This window comes from Mustela nivalis, assembly GCF_964662115.1.
Source record: "Mustela nivalis genome assembly, chromosome: 6".
Taxonomy (NCBI): domain Eukaryota; kingdom Metazoa; phylum Chordata; class Mammalia; order Carnivora; family Mustelidae; genus Mustela; species Mustela nivalis.
The window spans coordinates 115,339,049-115,366,132 of record NC_139025.1 but is presented as its reverse complement, the minus strand read 5'-3'; the positions used below and the strand labels follow the sequence as shown (position 1 = coordinate 115,366,132).

Genomic DNA, 27,084 nt, shown 5'->3' with positions numbered 1-27,084 from the left:
TCATTTCTGGAGATTTTCTGTTTCTTTCTAGTCTTTGAAGACTAGAGGCCCCTTTAATATTTCTTGCAGTGCTGGTTTAATGGTCATGAATTCCCTTAGTTTATGTTTGTCTGGGAAACTTTTTATCTCTCCTATTCTCAGTGACAGCTTTGCTGGATAGAGTATCCTTATCTGCATATTTTTCCCATTCAGCACGTTGAATATATCACGCCACTCTCTTCCGGCCTACTAAGTTTCTGTGGAAAAATCTGCTCTTAACCTTATTTGTCTTCCACTGTAAGTTAGGGACTTCTCCTATCTTGCTGCTCTTGGGATTTTTTTCTTTATCTCTATATTTTGCAAATTTAACTACAATACATCTGGGTGTTGGCCTGCTTTTGTTGATTTTGATGAGAGGTCTCTGTGCCTCCTGGATTCAGATGTCTGTTTTCTTTCCCAGGTTGGCTAAGTTTTCAGCTATAATTTCCCCCAAATAAACCCTCTTTTTTCCTCTTCTAAGACTCCCATGTCCCCTAAGACTACATTTGCGATCCCAAATTCTTTTCCCTCTTCTTTTAAGCTTCATTATTTTCCATAATTTTATCTTTGTACCACTCATTCATTCCTCTGTTTCTTCCATCTTTGTTGTCATTATATCCAGATGGTTTTGCAACTTGGTTATACCATTTTTTTTATTATGGCCTGACTAGTTTTAATGTCTTTTATCTCTGTGAAAGGGACTCCCTGGTATCTTCTATGTTTTTCTCAAGCCCAACTAGTAGCCTTATGATTGATGCTTTAAATTCTGGATCAGGCGTATTATTTCTATCTATTTTGATTAGATCCCTGGCCAAGACCTCTTCTTTGTTCTTTCTTTTGGCATGAATTCTTCCATCTTGGCATTATGTCTAGGTGTCTGTCTTCTGTGTGTTAGGAAAGCCAGAATGTATTGTTTCCTGCTGCTGAGATTAATGGCTTTATGAGGAAGAGGTCATATACTGTCCAGGGCCTGGTGTTTCAGGAAGTGTTTCTGGTGTATGCTGTATACACTCTGCTGCTATGTTTTGGCTGCTTTTTCCCTCAGGTCAGCCCTCCGCAGAATTTCTTCTTGCCTGCAGTGGGAAGTGTTTGGACCTTGGCCAGAGTGTGGTGGTTTTTAACTAGGTGCACTCTGATTTGTCTGCTTATTAAGAGAGACCTAATGCTATTTCCACTAGAGCTGAAGCTTTGCAGAGCTCTATAGTCAGTAAACCTGGTGCATGCAGGGGTTTTATTCTGGTATTCTAGGGGAGAGTGCTGCTGCTCTGGTTCTCAGACACACTTGCCTATGAAAAGCAGCACTTGCAGAGTGCAGTGGGGTGGGACTTGGTGTAGGCCACTTGGATTAGGCTGCCACAGCAGGCGCTATGCTACTTATTGAAGTTAGTTTATGCTGAGGAGTAGGGGAGAGAAATGGTATCAGTGCCCGCCTTATCCCTGGAGAGGGGAGTTCTCAAACAATGCTGCCTGGGAAGCCCTCCCAGAAGAATGAACAATCTTCCCTCATGTGTCCCAGGTGTCTTTCAGTTCACTGCCTTCACCCTATCTGTGTCTGGGCCATCTGCCTGCCTGGCAGCTCAGTGAACCCATGTTCTATCTCAGGCAGGCTAAGTTTTAAAACTCCAAATATTTGGGACCTGACATGGTAGAAGCCCCCACCGGTCCTCTAAAGGAGGGTCTCACTGCATTGGGACTGATTCAGGTTTGTCCCAGAAGGGCAGTTGTACAAAAGCACAGGGGTGTGGGTTTGGAGAGAAGCACAGTGAAGAGTCAGTATCCAAATTAGCCACCCTCTGCAGGTAGCTCCCCACCTATGCTGAGGGGCATGCGAAGTGGCTCTTTTGTTCCCAGAGAGTCAATGCCATCTCTTCCAGATGCACTACAAGAAGAGGGAATCGTCTCTCCCAGTGCACTCTCAGATTTCACCATCTGCCCCTGGCTATCTGTCCTCCTTCTTTACAGAAGCACTGCAATGCCCTCAGGGCTCCATACCAACCATGCCACGGACTCAAACTCCAATCTTTGAGCCTCATTCTTTGTTAAAAACTCACAAAAATAAGCCCTTCTAGTTTTCCCACTTGGGGTAAGAATTTTCCCTGTGCAATCTCCTGTGTACTCCCCCCTCTCTCTCTCTCTCTCACCTCTGTCCATGATCAGGGCTCCCTACCCTCTGCAGCACCTGTGATCTGCTTATTTTCACAATTTCCTTCTATGATGATAAAATACAAAAACTTTAAAAAGAACCTATTTCAGCTTTCCTACTCCTTTTTTTTTTTTTTTTTAAGATTTATTTATTTCTGGCTCAGTGGCTAAGTAACCTACTCTTAGTTTAGGCTCAGGTCATAATCTCAGAATCCTGAGATCAAGCCCCATGTCAGCATCTGCACTCAGTGGAGAATCTAGTTGTTCCTCTGCCTCCCCTTCTGCTCCTCTCTCCACTTGCATTCTCACAAATAAATAAAATTTAATTAAAAAGTAATTTAAAGATGTATTTGAGAGAGAGAGAGAACACATGTGTACAAGCAGGGAAAGGGGCAGGGCAGGAGGGGGGAAAGGGGGAGAGAGAGAAAATCCCAAACAGACTCCCTACTGGGTGTGGAGCTCAGTGCAGGGCTGGATCTCATCACCCTGAGATCATGCCCTTAGGAGAAGTCAAGGGTTGGACCTTTAATGGACTGAGCCCCCAAGGAGCCTCAGCTTTCCTACTCCTGATAAAGATTTTGTTCTAACATGTAGCCAATTTAAATTTCTACCCTAGGGATGCCTGGGTGGCTCAGTGGGTTAAGCCTCTGCCTTCGTCTCAGGTCATGATCCCAGGGTCCTGGAATCGAGCCCGCATCGGGCTCTCTACTCAGCAGGGAGCCTTCTTCCCTTTCTCTCTCTGCCTGTCTCTTGGCCTACTTGTGATCTCTGTCAAAAAATAAAATCTTTTAAAAAAATAAAAAAATAAATTTCTACCCTAAGAGAGCTTCAAATTTTTATCCCCCTTTTAAAGGTTCCCTATGTTTCAGTTAGCACAAGTTTTAAATATTCCCTAGAAGTCTTATAAATTCTTTGCATAATAATTAGCTGGGGAAAGGAGTGGGAAGAAAGAAAGTAAAATATGGGCAGAAGTAGTTGGTGACTGGGTGGGTGCTGAGAAAGAAAAGGAGATACTAGAGATGATACCATCAGTTTTGCTAATGAAACACCTTAGTGCATTCTATCATTCCCACCTATCACTGAAGGTTGATCACCAAGCTAACCAGAGAGTTAACCCTTTCCCAGGTCTTGGTTACTTCAGTACACAAATTAAGACAGTCTGCTTACTTTAGATTACTCAGTTGGGAATCTTTAGACCTGCTCAGTCCAAATCAACAGCCACTAGCCACAGGTGGTCTCTGACAATTGAAATGTGACTAGAAAGACTGAAAACTGAACTCTGAATTTTATTTAGTTTTATTTAAATGTAAAAGCTGAAGCAACACTAACCACAACTTTATTGTTTTGGTAGAACTACATTTCACTTTAACAGGTGCATCATATAAATTATTACTATTGTATTTAGTACTGAGGAGTTACATCTTGGTTTTTTTTTTTTTTTAATCTAGCTACCAAAAATTTTAAGTTTCATACATGGTTACATCAGATTTCTATTGAAATCTGCTTTGCAACAATGGTCCTCAACTGGGGACCATTCTGTCCTCTAAGGGGACATCTGTCAACATCTAGAAATATTTTCGGTTGTCACAACTTGGGAGAGCTACTAGCATATAGTGGATAAAGGCCAAGGAAGATACCGAACATCCTGCAACACACAAAATGACTTTGCTTTGGAAACAAAATATACCTAAATACCACCACCACCACCTTGGTTCTTTTATCAGAATACAACAGAGAAAAGCATCCATTACATATGCCAAGTATCCATTACACACGGAAGTAATGAGGGATGGATGACAGGATGGCTGACGTTAAGAGAAATGGCTTATGTGGAAGAGGAAGGATTTATGATCATCGAAGAAGGCTGGTATGATTTTAAAAGGCAAAAACAGAAGGATGAGGAATGCATTCTCTTTTATTCTTAGAATAAAGGAAAAAACTATTGTGAGCAAAAAAGCACATGAAAAGGAATTAGAAGTCAGGCTAGTCAGGACCAGAAACTCCTGCAACAATTTAGGGAAGGAGGTCATGAGGCCTTAAGCTAAGTATACTGTAGCTTAGAAAGAACAAACAGAATAATTACTCCTTATTTTGAAATTTTGGAAGCAATTTTTTCTTTAAACATCCTAATCATATATACCATATAAACTATTTCAAGAATGATAAATGAGCATTATAATGTGCTTAAATAAAAATAGATACTTTTTTTTTCATTATTAATCAGTAGTCCCCAATTAGATTAGACCAAGTCTCAAGCAAAGGCTAAAAAGGCTTTTAGGCAGACATTACCTTTCTGTGTCCAGTGCCTCCTCATTTTTCATCCATCTAATGGTTGGAGTAGGAAGTCCCGAAGCAACACATGGCAACACCACACTCTGACCAAGGACTCTGACTAAGGAAGAAGGTTGTTTCAAAAATACCAAGTTTGAAGTGAACCCAGGATCTAAAAAATTTAAAAAATGAAAGACAATAATTAAGAAAGCACTTTACTACTTTAATGATGAGGGATGGCAAATTCCTGTTCAGTCTGTGTGGCTTTATTATTTTATTTTAAGTAGACTCTATCCCCAATGTGGGGCTTGAACTCATGACCCCAAGATCAAGGGTTGCATACTTTACCAGCTAAGCCACCCAGGCACCCTATGTGGTTTTGCATAACAAAATATTTTAAGCGAAAGTGACCCAAAAATTCCATTTAAGGGGCGCCTGGGTGGCTCAGTGGGTTAAGCCTCTGTCTTCAGCTCGGGTCATGATCCCAAGGTCCTGGGATCAAGCTCCGCATCAGGCTCTCTGCTCAGCAGGGAGCCTGCTTCCCTTCCTCTGTCTGCTTGTCTCTCTGTCTACTATGATCTCTGTCAAATAAACAAATAAAATCTTTAAAAAAAAAAAAAGTCCATTTAAATTGGCAAACATTTCAGGGTGTCTGGGTGGCTCAGTTGGGTAAGCATCTGACTCTCTTGATTTTGGCTCAGATCGTGATCTCAGGGTCGTAAGATTGGGCCCTGCTTTAGGCTCTGAGCTCAGCAGTGAGTATCCTCGAGATTCTCTCTCTCCTCCTCCCTCTACCCCCCCCAATTAAATAAATAAATCTTAAAAAATAAATTAGCAAACATTTCCTTAGTCACTTAAAGCACTGTGCTAGGCTCTCTGGGGACCTCAAGGATGTAGAAGTTGTAGCTCCTAACTTCAGGGTGCTCACTGGTCAACTGAGGGATATTTAACAAGAATCCCCCTCACATTAAAAACACTGAATGAAGTAAATGTTTCATGAGTGGTACAAAGACAGAAAAGACTGTGCAAGCTCAGGATCCTTAACAGCACCCTCTCCATTCACAGGGATTTCATAAGATGTTTCCTTTCCATCCCTACATCTGTGTGTTACTTCTGAAAATCTTTCTTGAGTTTCATCTCTTTAACTCACTTAGTCTGTCAATCCCTTGATTTTTATAATGGTACGACTATTAGGCTGCCGCTGTGTGTGTTCACTTTATACAGCTACTCCTCTAATGAGCATCTGAGAAGGCCACACTCCAATGGCTAGAAGACAGGGTTCCTTTTTGATGGAGTGGTATTTCCAGGGTTCAGTTTTGAGGGAAAAAGTCTGTTCTCAGTTAAAGAGATAGGACTCTTGTCCCCATACTCTCAGAAAAAGGTGTTCTGCAGCCATTGTAACAACCACCAGATCTGGCTTTAAACATGTGTAACTAACGAATGACAGTTCTGTAGCCACAGTAACAAGAAAACATTGTCTAATGGATGAGTGACAACTCGCTTCAGCGAACAAGCCTTTGAAAGCCAGCCAATGAGTTACAGCTTCAGGCTTTAACAGTCCGTCATTCAGCAGTGGAATCACTTGCTTCTAAAGTGGACATTAACTTGCTCTCACATCTGTAACCAACCATAAAACATGCCTCTATGGCTGACAATCAACCCACTCTTGCTCCTTAACCAACACACCAAATATGTCTTCCCCCAAATTCTTTATGCAATCAGCAGTTTGCATTAAGAAAGCGATGCTTAGTAACTATGGTTTTCCCTCACTGAAGTAAATAAAACATTCAGTAATTTGGTTGCTTCATAATATGGTTGTTTCATCAGATATGGTGGTTCATCCTCTGACACTGAAAATCTTGTTTCCCTGGATCTGGTTTTGAGGATTTCCTTGAATGGTACCCCAGGTCCTATTTCTATAGGACCTCTGCCATACATACGCAAGTCGGTCCTATTTCTATAGGACTTCTGCCATACATACGCAAGTCAGGGGACACTGCAATATGGCAATAGTTTCCTTTTTTTCCATCGGGACTTAGCTAAATTTAATCATATTTTGATAGAAACAAATAAATTTGAACAAATATTTTCTGGCTTCTATGTGCCAGTTACCACTCGTGGCAGTAGACAAAATTCCCTACCCTTGCTGACCTTATATACCACTGGGGGAGAGAGACAAGAAATAAAAGACATTGTGTATCAGACAATGGATATGTTCTGAAACAAAATTAAGAGGAAAAGAAGTATCAGGAGAGATATGGAAGACTATTGTTTTAAACAGTGGCCAAGGAAGGTTTAACAATGAAGTAACATTTGAGCAGAGAAATAAGACGGTTGTGTCAGGCTGGTATCTGAAGAAGAGGATTCCAGGCAGAGCAAAAGGCGAGTAGAAGATACTGTTTTCTACTAATGTCTGGAGTGTTCTAGAAACATAAGGTGGCCACAATCACAGAGTGAGGGAGAGCAGAGTACCAGATGGAAGGAGAAAGATAGGGAGGGAGATGGCATTAAGATTATACAAAGCCTGGGCACCTGGGTGGCTCAGTGGGTTAAAGCCTCTGCCTTCAGCTCAGGTCATGATCCCAGGGTCCTGGGATTGAGCCCCACATCAGGCTCTCTGCTCAGCAGGGAGCCTGCTTTCTCCTCTCTCTCTGCCAGCCTCTCTGCCTACTTGTGATCTCTGTCAAATAAATAAATAAAATCTTTAAAAAAAATGATTATACAAAGCCTGACAGGCCAAGGGCTTTAATGTTTACTCTAAGATGAGAAACCATCAGGTTTTGAGCAAAGATGTAACATGATCTAATAAACATTTAAAAAAATAATTGTGGCTGCCAAGCTGAAAACACACAGGGACAGGAATGACAAAGGCATGGACAATGATGACAAAGAAAGAAACTACATTTAAAAAAAAAAAAAATCAGTTCAAAGCCCATCAAGAACACCCTCAGGCATCACTGCTCACACTGGGCTCACCTTGCAAGCCAAGCCAGAGACTAAAAAAAATTAGCCTATGAAATAGATGTTTACAAAAAAGTTTGCCCTTGGGGCGCCTGGGTGGCTCAGTAGGTTAAAGCCTCTGCCTTCAGCTCAGGTCATGATCCCAGGGTCCTGGGATAGAATCCAGCATCAGACTCCCTGCTCAGCGGGGAGCCTGCTTCCTCCTCTCTCTCTGCCTGCCTCTCTGCCTACTTGTGATCTCTGTCTGTCAAATAAATAAATATAATATCAAAAAAAATAAAAAGTTTGCCCAAACAATGTAAAGATGGCCCCATTATATTCATAAACTCAGGTTTGAAGGAAGAAATATGGACTCTGGCACCCAACAGTGGGAACGGAAGCTGAAAGGCCAGGAGACAGCAATAGGCTGTCATGTGAGCAACACGTGAGAGGAAGTTGTGAGTAAGCAGAAGGTACACAGCTGAGAAAAGACACACGAAATAGAGAAGGAGAGTCAGCAGGGGCAGAAAGAGTGAGAACCCACAAACAGAGGGAGGAAGGGGCTGAGTTTACATTAAAATGGGGAGTGCTATAAAGATCTGAGAACCCTGCTTACCGGTGTCTTCCAGAGCTGCTGTATCACTTACTACTCTGCCCATGCCCTCCATGAGCTAGCCCGAGTGAGTCCGGATTCTGACAAGAGATCGAGCTATATGAAGTACCCCATTACAGGGAAGGAACAGATAGAGACTAGACAAAACACAAACTTAGTGTGTCTTTGGCCAAGAAGAATGCCACAGATATTAAACACACTTTACCGCTTGATAAATTTCTACTAATGAATTCACCTAAGAGTGAATCTTTCTGGCACTTTTTCTTTTCTCTGCCTGTGAGAAACTGAGACTTCTTATGCTGACATTAATTTGTCACACCACATATTTAACAGTGCTTATTAAAAGAGATAATTCTAACAGTACAATTTTTACCCATTAATAACATAAAACCACAAGTCCTGATAATAAATACCTGGAAGAACTTTCAATTCAGCTTCATCACTATACTTTGGAGGCCCACCACTTTCAACTATACAGCGATAAAGTCCCCCATCTTCTTCAGTAGCATTGCTGATAACCAGTGTTCCACTTGGAAGTTTGATAACTCTATCATCCAGAAGAAGAGGCTGTCTGTTCTGTTCCCACCTCACAAATGGGACCAAGTCTACATTAACTTCACAATTCAGAATTGCACTGTTCCCAGCATAAACTGAAGAAGGTTCTGGCTGGCTGGCAAATCTTGGAAGACCTGGATAATAAAGGAAAAGAAGAAATAAAATGTAGTTAAATGTTACTTTAAAATGTAGTCACAGGAAACAGGAGCAAGTCAGCCCACGTGGTCATATGTATGGTCAAGCAGAAAGTCCATGGGTCAGGAAACTGGCTACAACAGGGATACAGGTCAAATAAGTAAATGTACTAGGATAACTGGAGTCACATTGCTCACAGTTGGAGAAGCAAGGTACGAATGTGGAAAAGCAGAAGGGTAGAATAAAGCCCACAGTACTGATAGAATTGAGGCATCAGTATAAACTTAGTTTTATATAATTACACAAATACAGCTAAACACATATACAGATATAAATGTATATGTAAAATATATATACATTTCATACATAGCCATTATATACATATATATATATACATGTATAAATCTCCTGGCTCTGGCCAGAGAGAGTCCAAAATCAATGCCATTTGCAATATGGACATATCAAAAGGACACAGAAGTCATTTGAAGGGAGTTTCCTCTGGCTAAAACTGGGATAATAATAATTAATGCAGAAAAGAATGAATGGATGCTAAACTCACTGGTGAAAGCTGGATGAGGAATAGGATAGAGACAGAGTCTCAAATTAGCTCTTCCCAAAATACTTATTACTAATTAATAAAAGTACAAAATATTTAACTTTACAGTGGAGAAACACAGTATAGACCATATTAACAAAGTAATAAAAGTTAACATCACCAGGAAACAAAACATCAGACACTTCCTGATATTACGCACTAAGAAGAACACAGCATCTCTTACTTCTGTGATATTCCTTCCCAAAATGCAAAACCGGAGTCTATTCATAGGGGAAACTCAGAAAACACAAAATGAGACAAGAATAAACTAAAGAATGGTTTGAGGCCAAAACAGCCTAAACTACTCAACACAACATGTAATCCTGGACCAGAAAGGAGTGGCAGAGTGGCAAATTCCTGCTTTTGTTTTTTGCTTATATTAAGAACTTTACTGATGGGGTGCCCGGGTGGCTCAGTGGGTTAAAGCCTCTGCCTTCAGCTCAGGTCATGATCCCAGGGTCCTGTGACCGAGCCCCGCATCGGGCTCTCTGCTCAGCAGGGAGCCTGCTTCCTCCTCTCTCTCTGCCTGACTCTCTGCCTACTTGTGATCTCTGTCAAATAAATAAATAAAGTCTTAAAAAAAAAAAAAGAACTTTACTGAGACATCGAGTAAAATCAGAATGGTCTCTATGGTAGTAGTGTATTAAGGCTAATTTCCTAAAATTGATGGATCGTTATTTTAGCAGAGTATTTTTGTTTTTAGGAAATATACATGGAAGTATTTAGGTGGGGGTAATTCCTCCAACTTAGCCATAATAATTCAGAAAAAAAAAAAAGATTTGGGTATGTTTGTGGGGGTTATAAGGTAGACAGAGTAAAATGTTAACAACTAGGTAATCTGAGTGAAGAATATATGGGATTTCTTGGTTTCATTCTTGCAATAATTATATGAGTTTGAAATTATTTCAAAATAAAATATTAAGAAAAATGCAGATGCTACAGAATGTAGTGGTTAAGAGCCTAAGTCCTGGAGTCACATAACCTGAATGTGAATCCCAACTCTACCACTTCATGGATGTGTGACATCAGCAAGTTACTTAACCTCGAAGCCTCAGTTTCTCCATCAGTAAAATGAGAACAATACGAGGCCTCCTATGGTGTTAAAAAGGTTAATATTTAACATAAACACTTCATACATAACACACTGCCTGGCATATAAAAACTCACATACTAGGGGTGCCTAGGTGGCATGATCGGTAAGCATCTGACTCTTGGTTTCGGCTCAGGTCATGATCTCAGGGTGTTGGGATAAAACCCTGTGTCTGGGTCCATAGTCAGTGCAGAGCTGGCTTGTGACGCTCTCTCTGTCTCTGCCCCTCCCGCTCATGCTCTCTCTCTCTCTCCCTCTCTAAAATAAATAAGTAAATGTGGAAAAAAAATTATTCAAATAGTAACTGCTATTATTATTAGCAGTAACATCTAAAAGGTGACTCTGAGATATGGAGAACACAACAAAATGTTTCTTTAAAGACTCGCAAACATAGTAAATTATGAGAGACAGTTCCAGGTTTTGTAGCTTTATGATGGTGAATTAGTCCGTATAGAAATAACATGCAAGTTATCTAGCTTTCTTACAAATTTTACTCATTTTTTTATATCAAGGGGATACAACAACATATGTGGCATTGACAGACGAAAGATTTCTCCAAGTTTCTGACCAGGGAAAGCAGATGGAGGAACCAGTATGGACATACCATGCTGCAGCTTCCTCTGCTCACAAGTAAGAGGTCAGTTTGTCCTGCTGATTCCAGAGAATTATGGAAAAGAGAGGGATTAGGAGGAGCCAGATACCAGCTTCACAAGAAGAGATTAACTATGTCTGTATTCAGACCATCCCATTCCTCCACCTTTAGGCACAAAACACTCCAGCCAGGCTCCTGCCCAGGCAGTAAAACAAAAATTTCTACTGTGGAGAAATGAATGCAGGGAAGACACTTCTATTTAATTTTATGAGCTACTACCTATTTTGTGTTCTTTCAAAAATTTCCCTTCTTAGTTGACTTGGCCAGAATCAGCTTCTATTGCTTGCAACCAAAGAACACTAACCAATGTTCTTTTAGAATGGCTATGTGGCAGTATCTCCTTGGAAAAAAAAAAAATAGTTTTATTGAAATACAATTTATATACCATAACGTTTATCATTTAAAATCCACAATTCAATAGTTTTTAGTATACACACAAAGTTGTGCAACTATCACCGTAATCTAACTGGAGAACATGTTCATCATCCTCTAAAGAAACTGTGTACTCACTTGCAGTCATCCCCCATTCCCTGGATTCACCCGCCCAACCCCTTGGGCCCTTACCTCAGCCCTAGAAAACCACCAATCTACTTCTTGGTTCCCTATATTTGCTGCTTCTGGACATTTCATGTATATGAAGTCATATGATATGTGGCTTCTCTCACTTAGCATCATGTTTTTCAGGTTGGTCCACATTGAAGTACATATCAGAATTTCATTCCTCTTTCTTGCTGAATAACATTCCATGTATGAATAGTCCACAGTTTGGTTAGCCAAACTTGACAGACTGTTCCCACTTTTTGGCTATCATGGATAATGCTGCTATAATTATTCATGTACAAATTGTTGTACAGACCTGTCTTTTCATTTCTCTGAGGTTGATACCTAGAAATGGAATTGCTCAGTCATAAGGTAACTTGATGGTTAAAATTCTGAGGAGCAGCCAAACAGTCCAGTGCTCTTTTTGAAATATACACACACACAAAGTATATTCTATGATCCAGCAATTAATACAATTACTAATTCTGATCATCTTTTCTACAGAGATTTATAAAAGACTGTTTACTATATTACTACCTTTAACATAATACAATTTTTATTCATCTAACTGTTAATCTAAAAGGGAATCTTTGGATAAATCACAGTATATCTATACAATGGACATTATGCAACTATTAAAAGAAATTTTATTCATCTCTTAGCTCAGATCTTCTTTCCTCCTGATACTCAGGCCACGAGTGAGTTAAATAACTCTCCTACAGAATCTTGTCTGCAGCCAAAGAACTGACTACATTGTATTAAAATTGGCTGTTTACTAGGACATTAGACCAAAATATGCTTCCTGAATGATATGACAGTTAAAAAGAAGGATGGACAAACCCAGCAGAGTAGAAAGAGAGGAAAAAGCAGACAACAGGTGTAACAGGCAGTGGGGAAGCCATGAGCAAAGGCCAGAGACAGAGAATAAAGGGATTTGAAAATATTCGGTACTGGCAGAGCTTAAAATGTGATGAAAGTGATCCTGCTGCTGTTGATAGAAGAGGGCAGGGACAGAGACAGGGCAGAGTGCTAAGAAATGAAGCTGGAGAGGGGTGTCTGGGTGGCTAAGTCGTTAAGCATGCGACTCCTGATTTCGGCTCAGGTGATGATCTCAGGGTCTTGGGATATAGGCCCACATCAAGCTCTGTGCTCAGCAGGGAATGTGTTTAGATTGTCTCCCTCTCCCCCTGCCCTTCCCCACTCCTCTCCCTCTCTCTCTCTCTCAAATAAATAAATAAATATTTTTAAAGGGAGGGGGAAGAGAAAAAGAGGGAGGAAGGGAAGGAGGGAAGGAGGGAGGGAGGGAGAGAGGAAGTCAGTTAGTCAGGAAGCTGTAGAAGTGAAGGCCAGCTCATGAAACGACCTAGAGGCCTGTTCAAGAGTTTAGTCATCTACTTGATGTTGTCACTGAGGAGCTACTGAAGAGTGAGGAGAGAGCCTGACCACTGGCCTGGAAGAGGGAAAGAATGAGGCAGCGGACAGTGACAGGCTGTGTGGTGAGGGATGGTGAGCACAAGCCTCAGGACTACATACACGGGAACCAGGAAGCAGAATTCACTGGATTTGGTGAATGGCTGTGGAAGACTGCTGAAAGGAAGGAGCCACGATTAAAGCCAAGCTTAAGAACATAAATGATAAACAGCTTACCTAAGTGACACTGTAGGGGCAGCCACAATGCTAACTTATTTGTCAGCATGTTGGAGAAAGCCTGGCAAGTAGATTAGAGGAAGAAAGGGAGGGAGGGAGAGGAAGGGAAAAAGGAAGGAAAGAAAAAAAAGATGAAAGGGGTTGGGGGGGGAGGAAAGACTAATAATCAAAAGAAGTGACTTTTTTCCCCTTTTCTTTTTCCATCCTCAGTCTGTGATTAGGGAATAATTATAGTAGCTTTATATCACACTCAAATCCAGCTTCAAGTATCTGGTGATCATTCTCTGAATGAATCATATTCTGAATGTATGAGCAGATACAGCCTGGAGTGAGTGGGAAATGGGGAACCATCACCCTACAGTGGCAATGAGATGGGAAACTACTCTGTTCCTCATGTTCTTTATTTTTTATTTTTTTTAAAGATTTTATTTATTTATTTGACAGAGAGAGATCACAAGTAGACAGAGAAGCAGAGAGAGAGAGAGAGAGAGAGAAGCAGGCTCCCTGCTGAGCAAAGAGCCCCCTGCAGGGCTGGATCCCAGGACCCTGAGATCATGACCTGAGCCGAAGGCAGCGGCTTAACCCACTGAGCCACCCAGGTGCCCCCGCATGTTCTTTTTTTACATGTCAGCATTTTACCAAGATGAATATAAATATGAGACTTAAACATAAGACCATTTTTGTACAGTGTGACCCTTAACAATAACTACTTCCTCTAGTACTCGAGTGAAGAAACACTGACCTGAAGAAGACCAGTGTCTACTATAAGGCAGGTATGACTTATTCAGCTTACACTTCCATTATTCTTCAAATAAGAATGCTCTAAAAGGGAGTGAATGTTTGTCTCTTTACAACTTCCTGCTCTTCACCTTAATACCCACATCCCACAGATTTTTAAATAATTAATCGAATTAAACGTCATTTCCTTGGCTGGGACATAAGGGAACCAAGATTCTGGTGACACTGCAAGCTTTACAAAGCCATACTAAGTGGTTATGCTGGGGAGGATAAAAGTTAGCTATCAAAGGGAATCAATTTTCCTATATGACTTCCTCCGTCATTTCCAAGTTAAAAAGAAGAAAAGAATGGACTTAATACTTCTGACTGCAACTATAAGCCATCTAAATGACAGAAAGAGTTCATTCCCTATGGCACTAAGCAAGTCTTAGCATAATGCCATGCACCTAGCAGATGCTCAACTGGTACTTGTTAAATGCGTACATTTCTTGTCACCAGTTAAATGAAAACTCTAGGATAATACTGCTTTTCATGAAGATATAACTTTCATAAAAATTTAAAAATACAAATAAATTATTTTTTAAAAACGTACCTGCTACTGTGAGCTTGGCTGTTCTGCTGACAATAGTTCCAAGACTCTCAACAGTGGCCACACACTGATAATAACCTTCATCAGGTTTATTGTGTTTGGAATGCACCACATTGCTGATAAATAAAGACCCATCTGAGAGAAGCTGGCGTCGGTCATCTGATACTAAGTTTAAAAAAGTTCCATCTTTCTTCCATTCAATTTTTGGAGAAGGTTCAGAATATGCTGAACAGTTCAATATAACAGATGAGCCTCTAACTGAGAGTGTATCCACTGGTTCCACCAGAAAATAAAATGGAGTGAATGTTCGAATGCTGGATCCTACAAAAATAATAAAAAGAAAAAAGTTAAGCAAAGCTTTCTTCTTCTATTTCTGTAAGAAAATATAATTTGTATAAAAGTTATTGTTAAATAATTATGCTGTTTGGATATAATACTTGAAAGTCATTTCACTGTAAGTATCCAATAAATAAAATTTCTTTTACTAGGAAATCAAAATACAACCCCTTTAAAAGATGAAAAAAAGACCCTGACAGATGAGATAACCCAAATTTGTTAGATTACATGAATATCTAATGAAAGATTTCAAACCCTACAATGGGATTTATAAATATTTAAAATTATTTTATTCAAAGTGACATTTTCTATGAAACATAAAAGAAGCACAAAATTGAAATGATTCTTTGTTATTAATAAGGTATGTATTTGTTTCATAAATTTACCATAAATACACTATGTCCATTTTTCTAGTGGATTACTCAATCTATTGACCTAGCAATCTTTGGGCCTAGCAACCATGTTTTGCAAATATTCCTTTTTCCACTTGGACTTCATTTTTATTATAAGAAAGCAAATTTTAACTCATAAAATTAAATGTTATACTCAAAAAGATTTTTATCCCAAGATTATAAAAAAATTTCAGCTTTGTTTTGTGCTAGTACTTCCGTGATTTCATTTTCTACATTTAATCTTCATCTGTAACCCATTTTTTAAGTAAGGAGCTCACAACCCTGAGATCAAGACCTGAGCTGAGATCAAGAGTCAGATGCTTAACCAACTGAGCCACCCAGGTGACCCTAGAATTCATTTTGCTGTAAAGAGCACAAAAGGGATCAGTTTAATTTTTCTAAGTCCTTGGCCAGTTCCTTGAACATGAGAAGAACATATTTTTTTTTTAGAATTTGCTATAGGAACCTTCATACTGTTGTTCAGAGTGGCTGTACCAGCTTGCTTTCCCACCAACAGTGTAAATAGGTTCTCCACATCCTCACCAACATTTATTGTTTCCTGTCTTGTTCATTTTTGCCATTCTAACTGGCATAAGGTGGTATTTCCAATGGCTAAAAATAGAATCGCTGTGACCCAGCAATTGCACTACTAGGTATTCACCACAAAGATACAGATGTAGTGAAAAGAAGGGGCATATGCACCCCAATGTTCATAGTAGCAATGCCCACAATAGCCAAACTGTGGAAGGAGACAAGATGCCCTTCAACAGAAGAATGGATAAAGATGTGGTTCATATACAGAATGGACTATTACTCAGCCATCAGAAAGGATGAATATCCGCCATTTGCAATGACATGGATGAAACTGGAAGGCATTATGCTAAGTGAAATAAGTCAACCAGAGAAAGACAATTATCATATGGTTTCACTCATATGCAGAGCATAAGGAATAGCACAAAGGACCATAGGGGAAGGGTGGGAAAACTGCATGGGAAGAAATCAGAGAGGGAGACAAACCATGAGAGACTCTGGACTCTGGGAACCAAACTGAGAGTTACAGAAGGGAGGGGGGGTGTGGGATGGGGTAGCCAGGTGATGGGTATTAAGGAGGGCAGGTGTTGTGATGGGCACTGGGTGTTATATGCAATGAATGAATCATTGAACACTACATCAAAAACTAATGATGTACTATTTTTTGTCTAACTGAACATAATAAAAAAATTTCTATAAATCTTATATTCTCAGCCAGATAAAACTTTCCAACTGAAAGCTATACCTCTTTTAAGAAGAGTACTGACCAACTCCCTTGTAATCACACTGTAATCAGTTCTAATACGATTTCTTCATGTGAACAATTAGGGAGGCTTAATCCAATAGATGAAACCAAGACTGTTTTTAAAATATATCTACACACCCCCTACCTATAATTTATTTACACTATGAATTTAAGAATGACACTAGTTCTTTACTACATAATGAAAGAGTGGTTCTAAATAAATATGAAATACATTGGTAGAGGGAGGAGAGTAATAATCAGTTGTTTTAAATGTTTCTAAAAATGAGAATCAAATTCCAAACAGACTAATCTTCCTTTTCCAAACACCACGAAGTGGGTTCCATCCCTATTTGATGCTTATGAAATGGATTCTTTGAGTCTTAAAACGCAAATGAGCTTAGGAATTTTTCAGAAGTAACCTGATGTGATTTGCTTATTACTGTAAAAAATGTTACATTGATACTATAGTAAAATAAATAAAAATATCAACTCCAGGGCAATACAAAATAATAGCTAAACTAAGAGAAATTACTCTTATACCATTCCTGTATAATGCTATATCTTTATTATACCACCCAAATTAAACAATTCAGGAACTTAAGAAATAAATGTATTAGACTGGCAATCAAAAATGCAAATTACCAACTTAAAATAATTATTAATAAAAAATTCATTTTAAAATTTGACAGCTTTTGTCATTTAAAAAATATTAAGTACATAAATGTAAATGTTTCACAACTTAGTATTATTCTATCCTGCTTTTGATTTTTTTTTTAAGATTTTCTATTTATTTGAGAGCGAGAGAGAAAACAAGCCACGGGAAGAGCAGAGGGAAAGGGAGAAGCAGACTCCCCGCGGAGCAGAGAGTCCCATGTGGGGCCCCATTCCAGGACCCTGGGATCATGACCCAAGCCTAATGCAGATGCTTAACCAACCAACCAAGCCACCCTGACTTTCTTGCATTTTAAAAGTCCATATCAAGCAAGCTGAACAAGAGTATATGCCTTCAAAAAAATATTTTTAATTACAGGGAAGTTTACAAATGCCTCTGAAAAATCAAGGCCCTTCAAAATTTGACCACAAATATACACTCTATATTACTTAGAATACAGCATTACTTAAATATTTATGTATAGCATCTTTGTATTTTATTCCCTCAATAAATACACAGTGACCTAAGGTACAGTTCCTTTGCTTAAAATCCGTCAAAGGCTTGCCACCGTCATTTACTAACTAAATAAACTCCCTAAAAGAACTTGCAGGTCACTGTGTGATTTAGCCTCTGCCTACTCTTCAGCCTCCCCTGAGCATCACTCTCCCCTCACCCTCTAAGGCTTGCTGCATCTGTCACCAGCCTCCACAGCTCCTGCCCTCTTTGCACAAGCTATTCCCACCCTCCCTCCCCCGTTAATTCCCGAGTCTTCCTTCAAGCTCAGCTTAAATACTACTTTCTCAGAAATGCTGTCTGTCTCTGTGCCCAGACAAGATTAGTTCCACCTTGTTACAAGCCAGCATGGCACACAGTACCTACATAGCACTTCAAATGTTCTTAATCTTTAAATATTTGTATTAACTTGTTTGTTAGGGCACAGAAATTCTCAAAGTTTCTTGGCTCCAGGAGCCCTTATTTTTTAAAAATTTTCACGAATTCCCTAAGCTAAAAGAAATACCTAACAGTTTTATGTTATAGTTAGGACATAAATACTGACTCATTTGTTTGAACCCAACAAGTTAGTATCTTATTGAAAAAAATAATGCAGACAAATTGAAAAATATTTTAACTTTTGAACAATTAGTTATTATGGGATGTGTGCACTAACTGGACACTGCATCAGTTCTCAAAACCTTGAAATCAAATCGGATACTGCCATCCTCATTTCCTGATTTTTGCATGGTATTTGGTTTTTATCCAAGCAACCACCAAAACCCAATTTCATAAACATCACAGCACTCAAATGAAGGTAGTACAATTAAATGTTGAAACTGTAAACTACCTTCACCTCAAAGTTCGCACAGTGTCCAGCAGGTGTCACTTCATTTCCTTAGAAAGCTTAACATATCCCTGGGAGTTGTGTGGAGGTGCCTTGGGGTATCTTGAGATAGAGTTTAGGAAAGGATGGTATTAATCTTTAGATGATACAACCAGACAACCTCTAAGAACTTCCACTGCTTGAAGTATATCAATGAGACCACAGGTTCCATTCCAATACTAGCCAATTGGTATCACTTTCTTCTATGATAAAACTAACAAACAGGTGTTTGTAAGTTTTGATGAGTCCTTAAAAAATTATATAGAAGACCAAAGAAAGCCAAGAAGAGCTAAAATAATTAAGAAGAACAAAGTAAAGGGACTGCACTCATCAGTTTTCAGTATTTATTAAGTCACTATGGCTCTGGAGTGGGGATAAACAGAGCTCCATAAGCTAGAGAGCCATGAAATAGAGCCATAGATAGATATAGAATATATATTCAAATATATATATTTAATGTATAACTATAAATCCAAATATAAATTTATATGTATTATAAATATATATAATTTATAAATACATATCCAAATATATATATTTGAAAGCTTAAGATTCAAAAATATATGTACATCTATAGATATACATATATTTGGAAACTTAATATGCAACAGAGAATGCATTTTACATCAACTGGGGAAAAGGATGAACTACTCAATGTTTCTAGGACAACTGATTATCCACATGAGGGAAAAAACAGAAGCCTACTTACAACAGGTAATAACAGTAAACACTTAACATGTTTCTACGTATCAGAGACTGCTCTAAACATTCTCTACATACTAACTACTCATTTAATCTCCACTACAATCTAATGAAAGGTACTATTATGATCCTCATTTTAGAGAATACTAAAGCACAGAAATGTTAAATACCTTGTCCCAGGTCACACAGGTAGTAAGTAACAGAACCAGGCTGTGATCTTAACCACACTACACTATAAAGCCATTCATATACATATAGAAAAATACATTTGAGACCTACAGAAAAAAAAAAAAAACTAGGTAAAAGACTTTTAGGGGGTGCCAGGTGGCTCAGCTGGTTAAGCATCGGTGTTCAGCTCAGATCATGATATCAGGGTCCTGGAAGGGAGCCCCAAGTCAGGCTCCCTGATTGGCAAGAAGTCGGCTTCTCCCTCCCCTTTTGCCCCTCCACCCTCCCCACCCCCAGCTTGTAGTCTCTCTCTGTCTCTCAGATGAATAATAAATAAATAACTAAATAAATCTTTAAAAAAAAGATTTTAGGAAGATACAAAGATAACCCTGGAGTCAGGTAACCTTTCAAATCAAAATAGGGAACTTCAAAGTTAGAAAAGGCATTTTTCACTTCATTCTATTCAAATTTTAAAAACTTTAAGGCAAAAATATCATAACAAAGCAAAATATGACAAGACTGAGAGGAAATATATCACACACAACAAAGAATTTTAAAAGTCACATCACAAAAAATGGATACGGCCATATTCCAATAAACCTCTATTTATAAAAACAAGCAGCACGAAGAATTTGATCCATTGACTATGGTTTACTGACTCCTCCTGCCTTAGAATATTTAGCCAGGATAAAATAAACGAGCCACATATCAGCTGATCTGGAATGAACTCCAAGAAAAATGAACAATGCAGACAAGTATAAATAATAAAATGTCATGTGCATATGATTGAGCACTGAGAAAGTAGAAGTATACCAGGTTGTTACCACTGATTTAGTGGGAGGAGATGGAGGAGGTGGGTAGATAAAAATATTCAAGCACATAGAATATAATTTCATAACAAAAATCAATTTGTGTGTATAATCCCCTTTATAAATATTACACGTGTTTATGGTAAGTGTGTTCACACTTGTGCAAATACCTAACGGTAAATTTTTAAAATACTAGTCATTAAAATGTAGATTATCTCAGGGTGGTGAGATTTTGGCTGACGTTTAATTTTTTCTTTCACCTTGCTATTGTGTGAATATTTTACATGAAACACAGTATTGTTCAGCAGAAATAAAGCTATTTTCATATACAGTCTGCATAGGAGAGGGACAATATGAAAAGTCTGGGGCATATTCATATGCCAATATTCAAAAATTATTAAAATAGATGTCCTGTTAAATAAAAAATACCCAAGTTCGAAAAACATATAGTATGACCCCAGTTACATAAAAACATATACACATGTACATATATGTGTGTATGCATATATTTAAATGTAAATAATGTAGGGAAGGGGTGCCTGGGTGGCTCAGTACGTTAAGTCTGACCTTTGATTTCAGCTTAGGTTATGATCTTGGGATGATGGTGGGACCGAGCCCCGTATCAGGCTCTGAGCTCAGCAAGGAGTATGTCTGAGATTCTCTCCCTCTCCCTCCCCTCCCCGCTCATACCCATGCTCTCTTAAAATAATCATTGAACGTATATCAAAAACTAATGATGTACTATATGCTGGTTAACTGAACATAAAAAATAAATTAATTAATTAAAAGGATCATGATGAAAGTCTTAAAATTTTTAAAAATTAAATAAATAAAATATAAAAAAATAATAATGTAGGGAAAGGGCTAAAAGAATAAACACTGAATAGTTTAACAATGTTTTCTGGGGTACTAGTGGGATTCAGCTACTGATGGAGAGCATACAGGGGCGGCGTGGAGGCTTTTTGCTCCATGGATTTCTGCACTGCTTACTTCTTAAAATATGAACAACTGCTATGCATTCCTCTGGTCATCTATGTCTGTTTAATAACAAAGTAACTTTTTGTTATTGGTAGTAAATAATCCTTTCTTGGGACAGAAGATTTTTTTAAAAAAAGATCTATCACCATTTCTTTGTTAATTTTTATTTAAATTTTAGTTGGTTAACTTACAGTGCAATATTGGTTTCAGGAGTAGAATTCAGTGATTTATCACTTACAACACCCAGTACTCAGATCTATCTCCGCTTATTTAATCATTTTTCCTTTGTCACAGTAGAAAAGTTATCAGACACTCACTCCTTGGCTGACTTTGTATAAAAACTGGCCTATACTTCCCACCAGGTTCCTAATTCCCTATCCACTTAAATTTGCTTAATTTCAGTTTACTATGACCACAGTCATGATACCCACTATCCTGAAACAGGCTTAACGATCCTGTCTGATCTCTTCTACATTCCCCGATCTCCGCAAATTTCTCACTTTTTAATGGAATAGCTCTCACTTCTTGATAGACTATTCCTCACTTTTTTTTTTATTCCTCACTTTTTGATAAAATACTTCACACTTCTTGATAGAATTCCATCTTATGAAAGGAAAATATCCACAGGGAACTTATCTCAGTTGTAATTTCCCCACCCCCAAATATCAACAAATTGTATCACTCACTGCACACCAACATGGCCAATAATTCTAAATTTTATCATGCCCAGAGTTAAAAAATAACATACAGTATTTGAATACTGGCAGAAATAAAATGAAATCTGTCTTACTGCCCACAGAGGTTCAAAGTTTGACAGCATCAGAAATGCAGGACAGAAAGATAAGCCAGCCTTTTTACATACTTATGAATGTAAGCATTCTATATATAATGTTACTCATCCTTTAACAATCGTGTCTTCAATATAAGCTAAGAAACTAATGCCAGAGGACTTCATACCTCTTTTACTCCTTAATAACTTTACTTTTGACTACCCTATCCTATCCACTCAGTCTGTAAATTCTACATTTTATCCTTCCTGAGCCTTTGGTGTCCACTCTTGCCATATAGCTTACTGTCCCTGGTTTCAAGTTCTCAATTTAAAATCAAAAAGTCTAAAAATTAGAAAGTTAAAATAATAATCAATTCAAAGTACTCAAAAAGATAATATATTCACATTCCTGACTAAGAACAAGCAATACTTTAAAGTTAAATGTTTTCCACTTTCTTTTGCTGCATAACAATTAGGGCCCCCAGCTCCAGAGCTCAGCCCCCCTCTGCCCTGACAGCCAGTTTCTCCAAAGACTGAATCTAGAGAGACGCAGAACTCCTTTCCTGGAACTGCAAGTAAGGCATGTGGTTAGCTGTTAATATTACATGGATGGTTTTATTTGCGTGATATACATATACCATGAAAAACTGTCATGGTACGGGTATAAAACAGAGATGTCAACTTCTAACCAAAGCTGGAGCTGAAATTGTTTTTCAGGCTACTAATACCCTATTAGGGAAATTCAATTTGATTATTCTAATTTATAGCATCTACTTTCCCAACCATTTCCCCCAAGTGAAAAATATCTGAAATTGTTTATTCAAGAAACATTTGTTATAATAAGAATGCTTTCCTTTTCTTCAATTTTCATTCTCCCAACTCTCCCCTCTCCCAGCAAAAAAAAAAAAAAAAAAAAAAAAAAAAAACAGCCACAGTGGAAAACTCTTTTGTAAAATGAAGTCAAGCAAACATAATTTTGAATTCTAGCTCTGCTATTCTAGCTAATTTCTCTGTCTAAAATTCTCTCCCTTGTGAAACAGGAAAAAAAAATGCCCTCCTTTCAAGGAAATCTCTGTGAAGACAGGTATAAAGCCCCTATCCTACTGCTTGGCAGATAACAAGTCCATAAGAAAAACTTCAAAAGCCTACAATGTTTTCTCCCAAACTGCTAATACCTAGCACCTTAGTTTTCACCAATCCCACTTTAGAAACTGCTACGCAAAATATGGACCATATTTTTTTTACTTCTAATCACATTTTGACAATTACATATAATGTTAAGTGATCTTAAAACTCAAGTCTAAACATCTTTCTCCTCTGCTTAATTTTGCAACAGCTCCCCCATTACTGTAAATGTAAAATCCAATCCATTACCATGACATTCAAAAGGGGCTGAAAGATCTGGTCCCTGCCTCTCTACAACCTAATCTCCCATCATGCTCCCTCCAACTCAACAAGCTCTGGTCACATTCTTCAAGTTCTTGAACAAGCCATGTTCTTTCCCATCTTACAGCTTTTGCCTCTGCTATCCCCTCTGCCTGAACACTGGCTCTGCAGCCACCCTTCCATCACACAGCTAGCTAGCTTCCTCTCACCTTCCATGTTTCTACCAACTGTCACTTGTACAGAGGCTGTCCCTGACAACTAGCTCTGTGAAGGTTCTAGTCTCCTAATCCTACCTTTTATATGCTCTTCCCAGCAATTCACTGTCTCTCTTTTTTTAAGGCCTGCTTTCCCTGGCAGAAGGCTAGAAAACTAGATAAAATAAAACCAAAAATAGGGAAAGAGACTCATTAGAAAAGGCAGAGGAGAGAGAGACTGGTAAATAAAGAAAACCCGAGCTTGGTCTTCTTTTATATTCTTAGTAAAGGAAGAGAGACTGGATCATGTTGAAAGATGGAAAGAACCAGTACAGAGGGTGAAATCAAATATTCAGGCCAAAAGATGGTTAAGACTGTGATCAAGGCCTTTAGCCATTAAGGAGTAACAGAAACTAGACTTACCATCCTGCCTTAGACAACTAGAAAACTGGACAAAAATCAATGAAACTGTTTTTTTCAGACACTGGACAACATAAAATGCAGGACTGTGACCCCTGATAGGAAACAAATAAGATGAGCCATAAAATCACCCCATTTACCCTGCAGATATCCCTTCCAGTCCTCAGCATGAGAAAGGGAAAGCACAGAGACCTCTGAAATCTCACAGTTAAAGAAACAGATCAGAGTTGAGGAGGCCAACGTTACTACAATCTGCAGAGTAGAAAAAAGGAGGCGCTGCTGAGAGAGATGCACACAACCTCTGGAGTTTAGCAATAAGAGTCCCCTTGAATCTGTGGATGACCACTAATGTACATATGAGAGACTGAAGTTGTACAAAGTATATCTCCTAACCACAATGGAACTATACTAGAAATCAGTAACCAGTAGCTGGAAAATTCTAAAATATTTGGACATTAGGGAATGTACTACTAAATAACTCACAGATCAAAGAAGAAATCACATGAGAAATTACAAATTATTCTCAACTTAATGAAAATGAAAATACAGCATGTCAAATTTGTGCAATGTGACTAAAGCAATGCTTTGAGGGAAATTTCAAGTGTTAAATGTCCATATTAAAAAAAGCATATCATGATGATTCACAGACCTGTACCCCTGGGGTAAATAATACATTATATGTTAATAAAAATAATTAAATAAAAACAAACAAACAAACAATTAATTCTGGATCAGAGAAAGGACACTTCTTTTGTTGTAACAAGAAGGAAAGATGAGGATATGAATAAGCCTGGTGTTAGCTATGGGAGTCATAGTTAATTGCTTGTACAGTCACTAAAGTAGGAGGTGAGCACAACTATTGCTGGTGTGGGCAGGCTGGGCTGTCAGGAAGGGTCAGAGTTTTGCACGTGGTGGTAAACATCTGAAGGAGCTGTAGTGAGAATGGACAGGAACATCAAAAAGGAGAACAGGATTACTGTTCTGCCCACAGGGACAGCACAGTGAGGTTGCTAACTGTATTTAAAAAGAAGTGCAAATATGAGAACGTAGATCTGCAGACTATAAAATGAAGAGAACATAGACATTTAAAACTGAAACTTCCTAAGTAGTGAGTGGCAAGTAAAAATGAAGAGGGCTGAAGATGAAGACACCAGCACCTGGTTGTCAATAGAATCTAAGACAGACAGGGAAGGAAATACACAAGAGTGAACAGAACACTGCTATGAGTGCTGCCGGCACAATGTGAGAATCGTGGAAGGACAGGAGACTGTGGCAAGACCGTGATACTATTTTAATGATATTTCAGCACTATCGAGTGATTACAAGGGCTGGGGTGCAATTCTAGAAGCTAGTATTTGGCATAAAAGAGAAGCCACTGGAGATAAAGAAAGTGAAGAACTGAAGATGGTACTAGAAAGTAAGTCAAGCAGATTTTCACATTTCCAGAACAATGACAGACTTGCAATAGAGAAGACTGTAAAACAAGACCTAAAGTTTTTGATGAATGAAAGTGAACATTAAGTACACAAAGAACAAGCAAAACATAAAATTTGGTGGTCTATATCTTGAAAGTGCAGCAATTTTTTGAGTAATTATTTCACATTTTTTAAAGCGATTTTCCATTATTTTTCAGTAATCAGCTATGTTTTAGAGAGCTGATATTGCTCTAAATACTGCTAATAGAGTACTTTTCTCATATGGAAAACAAGCATTACAGATTTTCTGTGACTATACCACCATATGTTTATGAATTGCTACCGAGTTCAGCTAAAAAAAATTCTGAGTAAAGATGCTAATTTTGAACACAGAAAACAAATGGCACATGAATAATTTATTGAAAGCTTTTGCTATCAGCAGCTTTACTAACAGAAGTAATATTTATGAAATCCCACAGGACAATCTAACAACTTAAATATATGCAAAAGAGAAGAACACAAGACTAAGAATCTGTAATAATGAATCTTTCAATACCAGAGCTATTTTCTGCAAAGAAAGCTGTGTGTGCATAAGCTCTCAATGCAAAGTAAACAGATGTTTCAGAAAGATCATGTCATTGTTTCACAAGGTCTGTAGACCAGGTTCTGGAATTCTTCTGTTCAACTGTGTATTTAATGATGGAAATAAACTGAATTCAAAAACTTGGTAAAGCCTGATTAGCCTAAAGCTAATTCAAGCCTACATTAGTAAGCTGTCATATTAAGTCACAAATTGACATTTCATTCACTGAGTTCTTACTCTCTTGATAACATATTTCTGATAGGAAATAATCCTTGGGGGAGGAGAAAAGGAGACCTAAAAATCCATGAAAGTTGTTAACAGTATCAGAAGGATAAGACATAAACCCCAGAATACTCACAATGAAACCATGTATGTATTAACCAGGCAGTTGTAAATACATCTGTGAGAGTAAAATAAGACTTCTCCATGATATAACTGCATACCATTTTCACACAGATGTAGAATTCATTACTAAAATGAAATGCAAATGGTCCTTAATCATTTTAAAAGATACTCAACCTCACTCATAATAAGAGAAATGCAAATTAAAACTACACTGAGATACAACTATTCACCTAACATGTTGGCCAAAATACAAATTTTCCACAACATACTCTGTAGGCAAAGTACAGGGGAACAGCCTAAGGGGAATGCAAAATGGCATATCCACTAGAGAGGAAAGTTTGCAATATCTAGCACAATTATAACTGCATTTTCCCTTTGACTTAGTAATCCCCATGTCTATGAATCTATCCCAAAAATACACTGACCAAAATACGAAAATAGGTACAAGCAAGAGAAACCACTGCAGCACTATGCAAAGCAGCAGCAGGGAGAGAGCCCTGAACACATGGTGGTTCATGGATAAGTGAGGTACTGTGTAGCTACAAACCCGGTAACAGAGTAACTTTATCTTCTACCAGGGAGTGATCCCTAGAATAAATTAATTGGAAAAGCAACACTGGAGAGAAGTGGGTATATTTATCTAAGAGAGATGGGATAGTAATAGATGATACACATGTAATTTTTAACCCATACAGGGGAATGAAATACAGTTAGAGGAGACAGGAATTGAAGCTAGATGTCTCTGAACAGAACTTG

At 38.3% G+C, this 27,084-nt stretch overlaps 1 protein-coding gene across 11 annotated transcripts in view; it reads right to left on the bottom strand.

The window, feature by feature from the left end:
• Positions 1–27,084, bottom strand: part of NEO1 (neogenin 1) — a 232,936-nt gene that overhangs the window by 146,334 nt on the left and 59,518 nt on the right. For all 11 annotated transcript variants that reach the window (XM_082735725.1, XM_082735726.1, XM_082735717.1 and 8 more), the window contains exons 2-4: positions 14,529–14,846; positions 8,398–8,673; positions 4,450–4,603 (exon numbers count right to left, since the gene is read on the bottom strand). In XM_082735725.1, coding sequence (XP_082591851.1) covers positions 4,450–4,603; positions 8,398–8,673; positions 14,529–14,846 — 748 coding nt within the window. The remainder of the gene's footprint in view (positions 1–4,449; positions 4,604–8,397; positions 8,674–14,528; positions 14,847–27,084) is intronic.